Source organism: Diceros bicornis, chromosome 24, assembly GCF_020826845.1.
Source record: "Diceros bicornis minor isolate mBicDic1 chromosome 24, mDicBic1.mat.cur, whole genome shotgun sequence".
Taxonomy (NCBI): Eukaryota; Metazoa; Chordata; class Mammalia; order Perissodactyla; family Rhinocerotidae; genus Diceros; species Diceros bicornis.
The window spans coordinates 37,550,906-37,568,480 of NC_080763.1; the positions used below are offsets into that span (position 1 = coordinate 37,550,906).

The following is a 17,575-nucleotide window of genomic DNA, read 5'->3' on the forward strand; positions in this document are numbered from 1 at the left end:
GATGTGGCTGGTCCAGGGACCATAGCTTGAGTAGCAGGGACTAGGTTTTTCTTTACAAAGAGGCAAGTGAGTTAATTTGCTGATTACTATTTGCTTCCATCAAACTGAATGAGTAAAACTGATTGCACAATTTAACAACCAATTTAGTATATTTTAAAGCTAAAATAATTAGAACATTTGGGATTTGTGCTGGAATATATAGAGAATAAATGAATTTACTATAATTTTTTGTTTTATTTTTTCCAGTATGCCATTTCTCCATCTTCTTTAATAAGTTTTGTGTTACTTTTGTAATAAATAAATTCCTGGAAAAATGGAGAAAAATACCAAATTCTATTTAAAAGTCTTTTTTGGCTTAAAATATATACTTGAAATAATTATAACAATACCAAATAATTAACAGGCTTTCTTTTCAGAGGACAGCAAAAATCTAAACTAAAATCCTGTCTAAACTTGGGCTGGTAACTTAACCTCATTTTCCTCATAAAATGAGGATTATAATTTGGGGTTTTTATAAACATTAAATTAAAAAAACACATAAACAATCATTTAATACAGAGCCTCTCACATAGTAAGTGCTCAATAATGAGAAGCTAATACTGTTATTAGTAGGATGCCAGCTACTATTGAAACCAAAGATAAAGGAAATATCAAAGAGTATATTTCACATCCAAGGAAACCAGTAACATCTCCTTTTGCTGTTTCCCAATAAAAATAAACTTACCTTTTGTATTAGGGATGACCTTAACTTTTAAAGCATGAGATTTCCCCAAATCAATGTATTTCAGGACATTGAGGGATAGTAAATCATCATGTTGTTGAAACCAGTAATTACATGGTTTTGAATATATTTTCCATGTTCTTCCATTTCTTTGCCCAAAGTCATATAAGAACCAGGAGTCTTTTAGAAAGGCCATATTGCTGGGTACTCTTTCAGGCATGGTAGCCATAGCTAAAGCATTCTTATCGTCTAGAATGCTTGTGATCAGGAAGCTGCTGTAGCCAGGAATCACCACAGTCTTCTCTATATCCGAATCTTGAAATGAGGAAATAACACCTGGACCTGAAACAGGAATGATTTGGTATAAAATAAAACTGCCAAAGTTATCGGTTTTCTTTCCTCCAAGCACACTGGTGGACACAACCAATGAATATGCTATTTGAGTTTTTAGACTAAGGTCTTAACCAGAGAACACATTTGCCAGATTTCAGGCTATAATTCAAATTATTTTAGAGAAAGTGTATCAGGAATATGTCAAGCACAAACCTATACTTTAATATTTACTATGAAATTAGTTCTATAAAATTCTCAGCAGAAAAAAATATGTAGGGCTAAGTCATTATAAGAAAGCTGAATTCTTTACCAAAGAACTGCCAAGAGCCTTAGTAACCTAGAATCTTGATTGTGATTCTATAAGAGAAGGATAATGTAGCAGGTGTTTCCCCAGTGCCCAAAGTCTGCCTATTATATAAAAGGTGCTCAATAAATATTTGTTGAATGGATGAATAATTTATTGCTTAAGGAGAGCACGAAGATTTAAAAGAAAAGAGGCTTCAGGGCAGGAGCATAAGGAACACCACCACGTAAGGAATGGGAAGGAAAAAGATTCCACAAAGGAGACAAAGAAGAAATGACTAGAGAAAAGCCATCAGAGAGAATATGAGGGAAGCCAAAAGAAGGCTGTTTCAAGGAGGCGGGGGCATCATTATCAACTGATTTTGATAGGTCATGAAACATGTCAACAACAACAATATTCACCTGATTCTGAAAAGCTTAATAGAAGTAGTCAGAAGAGAACCTTATAATTCCCTTCATTATGCAAACATGCTCTAATTTCTCCCATTTTAAACAAACCAACAAAAATCCTTTTCTACATTCCCTACAACTGCCACATAACTTCTCTCCTCACCTTTAGAGTGAGATTCCCTGATAGAGTTGCCTTTATTCACTGTCTTCAATTCCTCTCCTCTCATAATTTCTTGAACCTATCCCAGTCAGGATTTTGTCTACATTGTGCCACCCAACAACAGCTTTTGTCAAGCTTATCAATGACTTCCACACGGATCCATTGCCCAGTTTTCTTTCCTTATCTTACCTGACCTATTGGTGGCATCTAACACAGGAGCACTCCCTTCTTGAAACACCTTCTTCCCTTTGCTTCTGAGGCACACTCGCTCTCAGTTCTTCTCTGAGCAGACCATCCAATCTCCTTTCCTGATTATTCCCCATCTTCCAGACCATTAATTGTTGGAACACCAGGGATTGGACCTCAGACCTTTTCCTTCCCATATCTACACTCATTTTCCAGGTGATCTCATCTGGTCTCATAGCATTAACTATCATATATATGCTGACTGCTCATATTTATCTCTCCAGTCCAGATGTCTTTCCTGAATTTCAGACTTGTCTTTTTAAATATCTACCTTATTTTTCTGTTTAGATGAGTAACAGGCATTTTTACATTTACTATGATCTCTCACCTGATTATTGCAATAGCCTCCCAACTGATTTCTCTGCTTTCCTTCTTGCCCTCTCTCCATCACCTGCCCAGTCTATTCTCAACACAGCAGCTGAAGCAAGCTTGTTAAAACATAAGTCTGATCATGTCACTTTCTGCTCAAAATCCTTCAATGGTTTCCCATTTTCTCAGAGTAAAACCCAAATCCTTACAATAAACTATACTAACGTTTGCAATGTATCTGTCTTATAATCCTTTGAAATAGAAATTTCCTAAAGTGATTCAAAATTATTTTATTATGTAGGGCAAAATTGGCATGGACTTCCTATTTTCTTTCACTTCTTATGAATACTATTTAAGGCAAAATAACGTCATAGGAATAAATGACAGGCACTACTATTAATGAAGTATCAATGAGGTTATAGCTAGGTTTTATTATATTAGAAATAAAAAATTCCTCCAGGAACCTAAGTATATGTAGATTTCTATAGATTGTCAATTGGACTAAATTTTGAAATCTATTCTATAAATGAGCATGAACAGTCTTCCTAAAAGAGAATTATTCATTTTTTTGCCATCAGAGATGTATTATATTTTATACTTACTTTGTAATTGAAGAGTAAGTTGATAGAAATTTCCAGCTTGATTAATGAAAAGGGAACTAGACAAACAGGAGCTCTCATGCACTTCTTCTATTCCAAAAGGGTCTACAATTTCTGCAATAACTGAGGACAAAAATCCTTCAGGAGTGTTGTGTTGCAATACTTTTCTTATGTAAGCTGTTCCAGTTTTCCTAAACAAACCAACAAACATTAAGGAATTTGGAAAAAACTGTGGCTTAAATGAGCAAGTTTATGAATGTATAATTAACAAACAAAATACACCACAAATGGCTAACAAATGAACATTTGATTAATATTTCTTCAATCTCATTAGTAATCAATGAAATGCCAATTACAGCAATGGGATACAACTTTTCACCTATCAAATTAGCAATGAGTTTTAAATGACAGGGTTCAGGAGTGGCAAGAATCGAGTGGAGATAGGCATTCATCCACTGATGAATTGGTGGGATTGTAAGTTGGTACAAGCTTCCCAGAAAGCAATTTGACATTATGCATTAAGAGCTCTAGCATTATTTTCTTCACTCTGATTCCATAAGTCTACTGACAAGGCTCTATCCTAAGTAAATAACTTGAAACACAGGGGAGAAAAAAGCTTTCCACACAAAGATGTTCATCACAGCATTATGATAAAAATTAGAAGTAAGAAATGCCAACAGTGGGAAAATTAAGTAAATGATAATACATGATCTACTTAGACCAAATGCACATATTAAAATTGTATTTACAGAGAGCTTATAATTACGTATGGAAAGTGGTCATATGATAAGGTCTAAATGAAAAAAGCAAGATGAAAAATGTTAAAATGCATATTAAAAAGGACTAATTGGTGGGCTAGCCCCAGTGGCCTAGTGGTTAAGTTTGGCGGGCTCTGCTTTGGCGGCCTGGGTTCAGTTCCCGGGTGCGGACCTGTACCACTCGTCTGTTAGTGGCCATGCTGTGGTGGTGGTTCACATACAAAAAAAACAGGAAGATTGGCAGCAGATGTTAGCTCAGGGCAAATCTTCCTCAAGAAAAAACAAAAACAAAAACAGACTAGTTGGTAATTAATCAAAGGGTTAACCGTTATGATTTCAATTTTCTTCTTTATATTTAACTGTCTTTTAAGAAATTTCCACAATGAGCATATACTTTATAATCAAGGAAAAAAATATATTTTTAAAATGTTAACTTAGGATATCATACGCAAAGAAATAAATCTAGACACAGATGTTATAACTTTCACAAAATTAACTCAAAATGGATCATAGGCTTAAATATAAGGTGCAAAACTATGAAATTCCTAAGAGAAAACAGAAGAACATCTAGATGACCAACAGCACACTCGGTGAAAGAAAAAATTGATTAAGCCATACTTTGTTACAGTTTAAAACCTCTGCTCTCTGAAAGACACTGTTAAGCAAATTAGAAGACAAGACACATACTGGGAGAAAATAATTAGACAATCTAAAAAGACATATCTGATAAAGGACTGTTATCCAAAATAAACTGTAGGGGAGGAAATAAACCTCTTTTTTCTCTACTCTCCTTGGTTCTGCACCTGGGGACCTGGACATTAAACTGACAAAAGACAGATTACAAGAGAAAAGCAAATAGAGTTTATTAACCTGTGCATCACTCTTACACACAGGAGAAACCTCAGTGATGAGTAACTCGAAGGGGTGGTTAGAACTTGCAGCTTATATAGCATCTCCCCAAAGAACAGTAAATTTGTAGAGACATGACAGGACAAAGGAAAAGGGGCTTAAGCTTTTAGGCATGGCAAACTGTGGAAAAGTAAATATATGGGGGAAACTAATAGAAGATAAGTGTTGTTTTAGTAAGGTTTGTTATCTAGATTCCTCTCAGTGTCTTTGGGCTGATAAGAGCCTCTGGTGATTAAGAATCAACCTGCCTTTCCTGGTAGAGTTGGGGAAGGCAGAGATTTTTTTCTTCTTTCTACTTCTTCTCAATTGCCTTCAGCTGAAAATAATCCTTATGCCAAAGTGGCATATTTGGGGGTAGCATATTCTGATCCCCTACAATACAAAGAACTCTTAAAACTCAATAATAAGGAAACAAACAACCCAATAAAAAAAAAAAGCAAAAGATCTGAACAGATTCCTCACCAAAGAAGATATACAGATGGCAAATAAACATACGAAGAGATGCTCCACAACATATGTCATCAGGAAATGCAAATTAAAACATCAGTGAGATACCACCATACATCTATTAGAATGGCAAAGGCCAAAGCACTGACCACACCAAATGCTGCCAAGGATGTGGAGCAAAAGGAACGCTCATTCATTGCTGGAGGGAATGCAAAATGGTATAGCCACTTTGGAAGACAGTTCAGCAGTTTCTTATAAAACTAAACATACCCTTACCATACAATCTGGCAATCACATTTCTTGGTATTTATCCAAGTGAGTTGAAAACTTTAGTCTACACAAAAATCTAAATAAGGATGTTTATAGCAGCTTTATTCATAACTGCCAAAAACTTGGAAGCAACCAAGATGCGCTTCCGTAGGTGAGTGGATAAACTGTGGTACATCCAGACAACAGAATATTATTCAGCACTAAAAAGAAATGAGCTATCAAGCCATGAAAAGACATGGAGGAAACTTAAATGCATTTTACTAAATAAAAGAAGCCAATTAGGAAAGGCTACATACCATATGATTCCATCTATATGACATTCTGGAAAAAGTAAAATGATAGAGACAGTAAAGACATCAGGGGTTGGGGATTGGGGATGAATAGGCAGAGCACAGAGGATTTTTAGGGCAGTGAAACTATTCCATATGATATTATAAGATGGAAAGACGTCATCACAGATTTTTTCCAAACCCATAGAATGTACACCACTAAGAATGAACTGTAACAGAAACTTCGGACTTTGGGTGATAACGATGTATCAGTGTAGGTTCATTGAATGTAACAAATGTACCACTATAGTGCAGGATGTCCATAGTGGGAGAGGTTGTGTGTGTGTGTGTGGATAGTGGATATACGGGAACTCTCTGTACTTTCTCCTCAAATTTGCTGTGAATCTAAAACTCCTCTAAAAATAAAGTTTATTAGTTAAAAAAAAAATCAACCCTTTTGCATCTGAAGTCGATGAGCAATAGCAAGGTAGCCACCTTAGTTACTGAAGCTGTCTCCCCACTTCTCCCACCACTGGAAAAGTACATTGAGTCTCTTGTATTCAAGCGTCTAGGATTGCACTTGGGGGTAATCAAGCTCTACTCTTCCAGGAGAGGTGAGGAATCAGCTTTTAAAGGAGGGAATGGGATTTAGGCAATGAAGGATGTTCTTAATATTAGGAGTCCGTGAGTTCCTGAGGTGGAAAGGAATATCTGTTGAGTGGGGAAAACACTGCAAAAAGACAAACATCATCAAATTTCACTACCTAAATATGCTAAGCCCCCATCCCAGGACCGATGCTGTTTTCCTGCCCCACCCACTCAACCCCACACCAATGAAACTGCTTTAACCAAGGTACTACGTCCTGGAATGTTGCCACATCCAAAGGTCACTTCTTTGTCCTTATTTCATTGAGTCTCTCAGCAGCATGAGTCACAGTTGTCCATGCGATACTTTCCAAAACACCTGCCTTTCTTGGCTTATATGGCCCCACATTTCCTGGTTTTTCTTCTGTCTCACTGGCTGCTCCTTCTCAGCCTTCTTTGTGGGGCCTCCTTCTCTGGCTAATCTCCCTTCCTGGAGTGCCAGGTCTTTTCTTCTCTACATACGCCCATCTGTATTGGAATAATGCCAAATGCTGAGCTCCTGCTCTGACTTTTCTGAGCTATGAATTCATCCATCCATCCAACTGCCAACTTCACATCTTCACTTGGGTACCTAACAGACATCTCAAAGGATATTTCTAATATGGAGCTCTCAATGACCCTACCTAACCCGGCACTCTTCATCTCAGAAAATTACAGCATCATCCACCTGGCTGCAAAGCAAAAACCTAGATAATTCTTGATTGCTCTCCTGTTCATACCTGCGGCAGGCAATCCATCATCAAATCCTGTCTTTCTCAAAAGCACCTGCTTCAGCCACCTTCCTTTCTCATCTATATAACTTCAATAGCTTTCCAGGGGGCCTGGAAACTTCTACTCTCACCCTGTCTTACACTTTTCACATCAGAGTGATCTTTTAAAAATATAAATTATTTTACTCTCCTACATAAAACTCTCCAATGGCTTCCCCTGGCACCAAGAGTAAAATGTAAACTTGTCATGCAGCCCACAATACCTTATGTGATCTGGCACCTGCCTACCTTCTCACTGACCTATCCACCACACCATCTCACTTTGCACCATCCATACCAGCCTTCTTCTTGTTTATTAAATACATCTGAATTTTTTCTTGCCTCACTGCATTTGCATTTGCAATTTCTTTTGCCTGGAAAGTTCTCCCCACGGCTCTTTGCTCTTTCCTCTCGGCTCTTTGTTTATCCTCCTCACTCCCTCTGTCACCATATTTACTTTCTTCATAGCACGTATTAGATCTAAAATTAGTTTGTTTTTTGCTTACCTGTTTATCACCTGTCTCTGTTCATTAGAGTGTCATCTTCATGCAGGCGAGGACCTTGTCTATCTTACTACTACTTAGTGCTAGCGTAAGACCCGACAGGTAATAGGCACTCAATAAATATTCATTGAACTAATGAGTAGCTTTACTAAAAGCTATGTGTAAATGTTGATGATGCTTTTCTTCTAAGTAATTTAGTAGGAATATTGACATTAAGTTATCACTTTTAGGATTTTGTGAAGATTCTTAAGAACAACTGACCTTGTTATGAAATGAGAGTAGTTCCTTCTCAATACTTGACCATTTGTGGAATGACTATACTTCCCCTGTTATCAAGCAGATACAGTTTTTTTGCCTGAAGGTATTTAATCAATTCCCTTGGTGGAAAGGATTTTGATTCAATACCCAATATCTCATTGTAGGTGGTGCCCTATCCTGTTGTTGAGATTGTACGAGTCTTTTGGCCCCCATGGTCCAGATTCCTTGCTAATGTTCTGAATCCCTTCTTTTCCATCATCTAACTTTAGTTGCTGACTCTTATTCCTCAAACTCTCTTTTGAATTCCAAGCCTACCATTTGCCGTATCCACACTGCCTGATCCCTCACCCACAGTGTGTCTTCTTCAGGTACCTGTCTTTCTAGGGACAATACGAGAACCTCAGATCCTGTCACAGTGATAAGACAAGATGTAGCTGGTGCAGCACACAGAAGACAAGCACAGATGTTTCTTATCAGGCGAAGAGCCAGGCAATGGAGCAAAGTAATGGAAACTGCTCCAGCTCCCTTCTCCTGTTGAGTTTATCTCCCAAATATCTCTCAAATCCATCCATTCCCCTCCATTTCTACTATCAACACATTAGACTAAAACACCAAAAATTTTACCCTAGACTACTGTCAAAGCCTTCTAACTGATCTAAGTGCATCCACAATTGTTACCCTCCAATTCATTCTCCATATCACAGCCAGAGTGGTATTCTAAGAGAAAGCTAGATCACTTAAGATAAATGAGAGTTTACGAGATGAAAGAAGGCAGTGGTAATGGTGTGCTGTGCCTGTCACCTCTCATCTCCATGCCACCCTACATGGAGAAGAAGAAAGTGCTTCTCCTCATGATAAGCCAAGAAAGGCTTCGAGGGGACCACTTGATAAGTTGCAATATGTCTTCTGAGGTTTAAGGGACATAGGGATCAAAATTGGACTCATCCTGAGAAATATAGAGTGGAGACAGACCAGACACCTAGGGTTTGAGGTTACATATACAGTGGGAAAAGGATAAAAATATCAATTAATTTTAGACTTTAAGTTAACACATATGGGAAAATCTTAACACTAAAAAAAAAAAAGCATAAACGTCCCAATCCAATAAAAGAAAAAAAAAAAAAATGGAATGAGGAGAAAGAAGAACCTTAAAATAAGGCAAGCAAGAAGAGACACCAAAAAAGAAACATAGAAAAAGTGGAACAAATAGAAAGTACAAAAGAAGATGGTAGGAATGAGTTACAATATATTAGTAAAAAATAAATGTAATTGGACTAAACTCTCCAATTAAAAGACAGAAATTGTTAGATTGCCTAAAAAACACAAAATCCATATTCGTCTTTTATGAGATACATAAGGCAGGTGGAAGTAAAAGGACTGAAATAATATACCAGGCAAATACCACCCAAAGAAGGCTAGTACAACCACATGAACAACCGACCAAAAAAAAAAAAAGAAACCCCAAAACCACTGTAACTCAACAACAAAAAACAAACAATCCTATTTAAAAATGAGCAAAGGTCTTTTTTTTTTTTTTTGTATTGCCAGCTCTTTATTTATTTTATTTTTTTATTATTATTATTTTTTAATTTTTTGTTTATTGCAGTAACATTGGTTTATAACATTGTAAAAGTTTCAGGTGTACATCATTGTACTTCTGTTTCTGCATAGATTACATCATGTTCACCACCAAAATACTAATTACAACCCATCACCACACACATGTACCAAATTATCCCTTTCACCCTCCTCCCTCCCCCCTTCCCCTCTGGTAACCACCAATCCAATCTCTGTCCCTATGTGTTTGTTTATTGTTGTTATTATCTACTACTTAATGAAGGAAGTCATACGGTATTTGACCTTCTCCTTCTGACTTATTTCACTTTGCATTATACCCTCAATGTCCATCCATGTTGTCACAAATGGCTGGATTTCATCGTTTCTTATGGCTGAGTAGTATTCCATTGTGTATATATACCACAGCTTCTTTATCCATTCGTCCCTTGATGGGCACTTAGGTTGCTTCCAAGTCTTGGCTATTGTGAATAACGCTGCAATGAACACAGGGGTGCATGTACCTTTGCAAATTGGTGTTTTCAAGTTCTTTGGATAAATACCCAACAGTGGAATAGCTGGATCATATGGTAGTTCTATCCTTGATTTTTTGAGGAATCTCCATACTGTTTTCCATAGTGGCTGGACCAGTTTGCACTCCCACCAGCAGTGTATGAGACTTCCCTTCTCTCCACATCCTCTCCAACACATGTTGTTTCCTGTCTTGTTAATTATAGCCATTCTGACAGGCGTGAGGTGATATCTCATTGTAGTTTTGATTTGCATTTCCCTGATAGTTAGTGATTTTGAACATCTTTTCATGTGTCTGTTGGCCATCTGTATATCTTCTTTGGAGAAACGTCTGTTCAGGTCTTTTGCCCATTTTTTAATTGGGGTGGTAGTTTTTTTTGTTGTTGAGATGCATGAGTTCTTTATATATTTTGGAGATTAAGCCCTTATCAGATGTATGGTTTGCAAATATCTTCTCCCAATTGTTAGGTTGTCTTTTCGTTTTGTTGATGGTTTCCTTTGCTGTGCAGAAGCTTTTTAGTTTGATGTAGTCCCATTTGTTTATTTTTTCTATTGTTTCTGTTGCCCGGTCAGATGTGGTGTTTGAAAAGATGTTGCTAAGACCGATGTCGAAGAGCGTACTGCCTATGTTTTCTTCTAGAAGTTTCATAGTTTCAGGTCTTACATTCAAGTCTTTAATCCATTTGGAGTTAATTTTTGTGTATGGTGTAAGGTAAGGGTCTACTTTCATTTTTTTGCATGTGGCTATCCAGTTTTCCCAACACCATTTGTTGAAGAGACTTTCTTTTCCCCATTGTATGTTCTTGGCTTTTTTGTCAAAGATTAGCTGTCCATAGATGTGTGGGTTTATTTCTGGGCTTTCAATTCTATTCCATTGATCTGTGTGTCTGTTTTTGTGCCAGTACCATGCTGTTTTGGTTACTATAGCTTTGTAGTATATTTTGAAATCAGGGAGTGTGATACCTCCAGCTTTGTTCTTTTTTCTCAGGATTCTTTTAGCTATTCGGGGTCTTTTGTTGTTCCATATAAATTTTAGGATTCTTTGTTCTATTTCTGTGAAAAATGTTGTTGGAACTTTGATAGGGATTGCATTGAACCTATAGATGGCTTTAGGAAGTATGGACATCTTAACTATGTTAATTCTTCCAATCCAAGAGCACGGAATATCTTTCCATTTCTTTGTGTCTTCTTCAATTTCTTTCAGAAATGTTTTATAGTTTTCGGTGTACAGATCTTTCACCTCTTTGGTTAAGTTTATTCCTAGGTATTTTATTCTTTTTGTTGCAATTGTAAATGGGATGGTATTCTTAATTTCTCTTTCTGCTACTTCGTTGTTAGTGTACAGAAATGCAAGTGATTTTTGTATGTTGATTTTGTATCCTGCAACTTTACCATATTCGTTTATTACTTCTAAAAGTTTTCTGGTGGATTCTTTAGGGTTTTCTATATATAAAATCATGTCATCTGCAAATAGTGACAGTTTCACTTCTTCCTTTCCAATTTGGATCCCTTTTATTTCTTTGTCTTGCCTGATTGCTCTGGCTAGGACTTCCAGTACTATGTTAAATAGGAGTGGTGACAGTGGGCATCCTTGTCTGGTTCCTGTTCTTAGAGGGATAGGTTTCAGTTTTTCACCATTGAGGATGATATTAGCTGTGGGTTTGTCATATATGGTCTTTATTATGTTGAGGTACTTTCCTTCTATACCCATATTATTCAGAGTTTTTATCATAAATGGATGCTGTATCTTGTCAAATGCTTTCTCTGCATCTATTGAGATGATCATGTGATTTTTGTTCTTCATTTTATTAATGTGGTGTATTACGTTGATTGATTGAGCAAAGGTCTTGAATAGACATTTCTCCAAAGAAGATATACAAGTGGCCAATAAGCATATGAAAAGATGCTCAACATCACTAATAATTGGGGAAACAGAAATAAAAGCTACAATGAGATACCACCTCATATCCATTAAGATGGCTATTATCAAAAAAAAAATAAACAGAAAACAATAAGCGTTGGCCAGGATATGGAGAAATTAGAACCCTTTTGCATTGTTGGTGGGAATGTAAGAGGGTGCAGCTGTTGTGGAAATTGTTATGGAGGTTCCTCAAAATATGAAACATAGAATTACCATATGGTCCAACAATTCCACTTCTGGGTATGTGCCCAAAAGAATTGAAAGCAGATTCTCAAAGAGATATTTGTATACTCATGTTCATAACAGCACTATTCACAATAAACAAAAGGTAGAAGCAACCCAAGTGTCCATCATAGAAGAATGGATAAGCAAAATATGATATATGCATAAAATGGAATATTATTAGTCTTAAAAATGAAGGAAATCCTCTCACATGCTATAACACGAATGAAACTTCAGGACATTATGCTAACTGAAATAAGCCAGCCACAAAAGGACAAATATTTTATGGTTCTACTTACCTAAGCTCCCTAGAGTAGTCAAAATCATAGAGACACAAAGTAGAATGGTGGTTGCCAGGGGCTGAGTGGAGGAGGACATGGGGAGTTATTGTTTAATGGGTACAGAGTTTCAGCTGGGGAAGACTAAAAAGTTCTGGAGATGGATGGTGGTGATGGTTGCATAACAAGGTGAATATACTCAATGCCTCAGAACTGTACACTTAAAAATGGTTAAAATGGTAAATTTTATGTTATGTATGTTTTACTAGAACAAAAGAAAAGCACTGAATGCCAAAAAAAGCATTATAAAGATAAAAATAGTCAACAAATACTATTAAAATGTTCAATTCATCAGGATGATGTAACAATTCTAAACTTATATGTACCTAATAACAGCCTCAAAATACATAAGGCAAAATTGACAGAAATACAATAATAAATTGATAAATCCAATATCATATCAGGAAATTTTAACACAACTCTCTCAATAATTGATAGATCAAGCAGAAAAAAATGAGTAAGAATACAGAAAATGAGAACATCATAATTAACAAGATTAATCTAACAAATAAATATCTACACTGCATTCAACAAGAGATTATATTCTCTACAAGCACATATGGAATATTGTTATAAAAATTGAGCATAATAAATGGTCTAGTCCTAGGCCATAAGGAAAGTTTCAACCAATTTCAAAAATCAAACTTTCAAGAAACAGAAAATTCCAACTTAAACTATTCCAGAAAATAAAAAATTCATTTATGAAGCTGGTATAATCTTGTTGGCAAAATCACACAGGGACTATATGAGAAAGAGAAACTACAGGCAAACCTCACTCATGAACATAGATGCTAAAATCCTGAATATTAGCAAACTAAATCCAAAAATGTATGAAAATAGATAATACATAATGACCAAGATAGGTTTATTCCAAGACTTTGACATTGGTTCAACAGTAAATCCATAAAATAATTCACAACATTAAAGTAAAGGTTAAAGGAAAAAATTCTATAGACAAGCTTATTAGATACAGAAGAAACATTTAATTGAAAATCAAAAATAAACACCTCTTAAACTGAAAAAAAAAAAAGATAATTTCCTATAAATGAAAAAGAGTTTTAAAAAAACTATGGAAAGGATAATATGTGATGGTGAAATGTTTAAAATATTCTTTTAAAAGTCAGAAACAACAAGGAAGCCCACTACTGTGGTCTGAATGTGTATGTCCCCCCAAAATTTATGTGTTGAAAATCTAATGCCCAAGGTGATGGTATTAGGAGATGTGGCTTTTAGGAGGTGATTTACATCATGAGGGTGGAGCCCTCATGAATGGGATTAGTGCCCTTATAAAAGAGGCTCCAGAGAGATCCCTTGTCCCCTTCCATCATGTGAGGACCCAGGAGAAGGTGGCAATCTGCAACCCAGAAGGCGGCCTTCACCAGAACCTACCAGGCTGGCACCTGATGTTGGACTTCCAGTCTCCAGAACTGCGAGAAATACATTTCTGTGGTTTATAAGCCACTCAGTCTGCAGTATTTTGTTACAGCAGCCCAAACAGACTAAGACACCCACTATCTTCATTTCTATTAAACAACGTCCTAGATACTGTAACAGGAAAAAGGTCTAATATGTTAAAGTATGAAATGTTAAGGAAGAAACAAAACAATTTATGTGAAGGCGATGTGATTATCTACTTAGAAAAATAACTACCTCTACTCAGAAAACCCAAAAAAATATATAGACAAAGAACTGGAATTATGAAAAGAATTTAGCAAATTTGAAAAATTTAATATTACTATACAAAAGTCAATTATAAGACTTCTAATTTTGCTTTTGATGTAGAAAGACGCAAGGAAAAACAAAACAGATAACACATAGATCATCACTTTCCTTAAGCCCGTCAGAGAACTAAGGTCACAAGATAACCAAGTAACCTGAAATCCACAGGAATAAGCCATTCCAAGGAGAGTCTGACACTGGAACCGCCTCACCTATGGAGCAGCGTGGGAGGGAGAGACACAGGGCTGGCCACCACACAAGCAAGTAAGAATGAGCTAAAATTGTAAAAAATTGCAAAGGCCAAGTATGTGCTGGTGTGTGAGTCTGGAAATGCTGGGCATATTTCAGAGGAGAGTCCGCACTCACTTGCAAGTTGCTTCCCAAGGGCTTCCCTGGAGGCTCATGAGAAAGACTGAGGCAGGTCAACTGACCAGAGAGAGCCCTGCTGGTGGTACAGGCAGCACAGAGGATGAGAGGATGGGAGGATGGGAGGAAACAGGCATGAAGCATCACCCACTTCCCTGAACCTTCTTTCATAGGAAGCAAAAGCCATAAGCTACAGGAGGTTGGACACTAAACGCACTTGCACACAGGCCTCAAAAGAGGTGATCAGTGGCTGAGGAGGAGTATCTGGGGTTGGCAGGGCTGGCACTGAAGCCTGGCCCCCCTCCCTCCTTAACCCTTCTCCCTTATGAAGCAAAAGATTTAAGCTACTGGGAGAAAGCAAGCAAAGCCACTCATCCACGGGGCACAGGCAAAGACACATTACAGATGAGGGAGGGATAAAAGAATAACTCTCTACTCCTTAAGGAGGGTCAGGAAGTTGTCTTGGGCCTAAAATTCTAAGAGAACAAAGTAGAGTCATCTTACTGCTAGGAGAAGAGCAAGAAATTTCCAGCCAAGATCTCACTGCAGATATAAGGCAGAATTTGGCCGCAAGAGGTGATTTCCATTAACGGGTTGTTGTGGGTTTTTTCTTAATGGAACTTGACAAGCTGAATCTAATGTTTAAATGCAAGAAGAAAGGCCAAGAAAAATCAGGAGGGGATGCTATTCACATGACTTATATAGCTAGAGAAATTTAGTCAGTGTGACATGGGAAGACAAATACAACAAGGAAACAGAAGAGAGACCAGAAATAGACCAATGCATATATGGAACTATGGTATATCACAGGCGTGACACGGCAGATCAGCAGGGAAAGGAAGGACTTGTACAGACAGTTGGTTATCTATATAAAAAAAAAGAAAGAAAAAATCAGATTCCCACTTCACACCATACACAACATCAATTCTAGACAGGTTAAAAACTTAAAAATGAAAAGCAAAAGTTTAAAGCTACTACAACAGAGGAGAAAAGCTAAACAAATTGTGGCATATTCATGTGAGTGAATTACAGATACATACATCAACATGGAGTAATTTAAAAAGCATACAGTGTAATTTAAAAGGCATCATGTTGTATGAAAAAGGCAAGTCATGGAAGAAGATATACATGGCTAAATGATACATTTAGCAAAACTCAACAATACATTTTGATACATATGCACGTGTTAAAGCTATAAAGAAAAAAATTTTAAATGTTAACAAAATTCAAGGCAATGCTTATCTCTGCGGGACTGGCAGAGCGTTAGGGGTAGGGGAGAGGCAGGAAAGAAAAGGAATGCTGCTCAGAAGGACTGCCTGAAGGATGAAGAGACCCCACAGAGTGACACACTTCCAGAGGCCTGGAGGTGATGGGCGTAGTCGTCACCAGTTGGAGGAGTGGCCTTGCCCCCTTTGAAGGACTCCACCAGAGGTCTCCATCAGGAGGACTCCTCACCCCTTTATCTCACCTGCCTTCTTTCACCCAAACTCTGAAAGGGCTAGAAACCATAAGCTATGAGGGGGGGAGGATATGAACCAGAAAATCATAAGAATGAGAAATACTCCACCTCCCCACCCTCCAGGCTCCCCAGTCCGGGTCAGGCCCAAACAGTGGCTGGGAAACCAATTTAAATTGGGTAAGAGTTTGAATTTTTTTAAAACACTGGACAAGAACGGAGTCATGTGATTATTAGACTGACTTAGATTTTTTTTAAGCCAAGGAAATATTTATTTACTTTCCAAGAGAAAAGCTATGGGACTTGCCTGATCATCCTTCTAGAAGTAGAAAGGAGGAAAGTCCACAGAGGGGATTTGAAGTGACAGTAAGAGAAAAAATAAAGTTTGGTCTCTCCAGCTTATTTAGTAAACAAATTACACATAAATCAATCCAGTTATTCACCTAATTAAAAGCCTTCAATGCTCCTTCCTCTCTTGGAATAACACCCAAATTCCTTACTGGAACTCAAAAGGCCCTCCCTGACCTGGCTCCGCCCTCTTGATGACTTTTCTCCTTTGTTCACGACACTGAGGTCACTCTGGTTTTCTTTTGGTTTCTCAAACACACATCCTGCTCCTTTTGGCCTGGGGGCCTTTCCCATGCTGTTCTCTGTCTGGATCTTCCCCCCACCACCAGCCCCTTCCTTCATCCTCATTCTTCCAATCTCATCATAAACATCCCTTCCTCTGAGAAACCTTCCAAGATCCTCCAAACAAAGGCTCAACCCCCAGGAAAATACTCTCTCAGTGCTACACACTCCTCTGTTGTAGACTTATGTCAACTGTAATGACATAATCATGTGCAAGTTCACGGAGTGCATGGGCTTGAATGTCTTCTTCACGGCTCTATCATGGGGCCTTCCCTAGTGCCCTGTGTGTGGTAACTGTTAAGTAACTATTGTGCAAGTGATGAATGAAGGGCTCACCTGGCTTCACCCCCACCCCCCACTACCTAGACATCAGCCTTTGACCTGTTGCTGACCTCATAACTTTGGGCTCCCAAATCCTTGACCTGCCCAGTTGAAGTTTCACTTGCCTCCAATTCTCTGATCCTGGCTCTCTGCTCTCATTTCCTGCCTTGAAGATGCCCTCTCCCTAGTTTCTGTGGAAGTAGAACAAAGTTACTGCATCTGATTGCAGAATGTGCTGTTCTGGTGTTCAAATGTTCTGATCCTTAAGAGAATTATCATATGCTTTTAAAAATAATTAGAATATAAGAGATTAATATTAACATCAAGATGATATTAACCATTTGTTAATCTTTTTTTTTTTTTCTGAAGAAGATTAGCCCTGAGCTAACATCTGCTGCCAATCTTCTTCTTTTTGCATGTGAGCTGCCGCCACAGCACGGCCACTGACAGACGAGTGGTGTAGGTCCACGCCCGGAACCAAACCGGGGTTGCTGAAGCGGAGTGCGCTGAACTTAACCAGTAGGCCACCGGGGCTGGCCCGGTCATTTGTTAATCTTTAAAAAAGTGATTCAAGTTGTTTTCTACAAGGACATACCTATATCAACATGAACTAACTGACCTGGAATGTCAAAAACCCTCAAAAACAAA

General features: G+C 37.7%; 1 protein-coding gene across 1 annotated transcript in view; it reads right to left on the minus strand.

The window, feature by feature from the left end:
- CATSPERB (cation channel sperm associated auxiliary subunit beta) overlaps positions 1–17,575 on the minus strand; it is a 102,429-nt gene that overhangs the window by 25,348 nt on the left and 59,506 nt on the right. The window contains exons 17-18 of the mRNA XM_058567562.1: positions 3,065–3,252; positions 725–1,057 (exon numbers count right to left, since the gene is read on the minus strand). Of these exons, the coding sequence (XP_058423545.1) occupies positions 725–1,057; positions 3,065–3,252 (521 nt within the window). The remainder of the gene's footprint in view (positions 1–724; positions 1,058–3,064; positions 3,253–17,575) is intronic.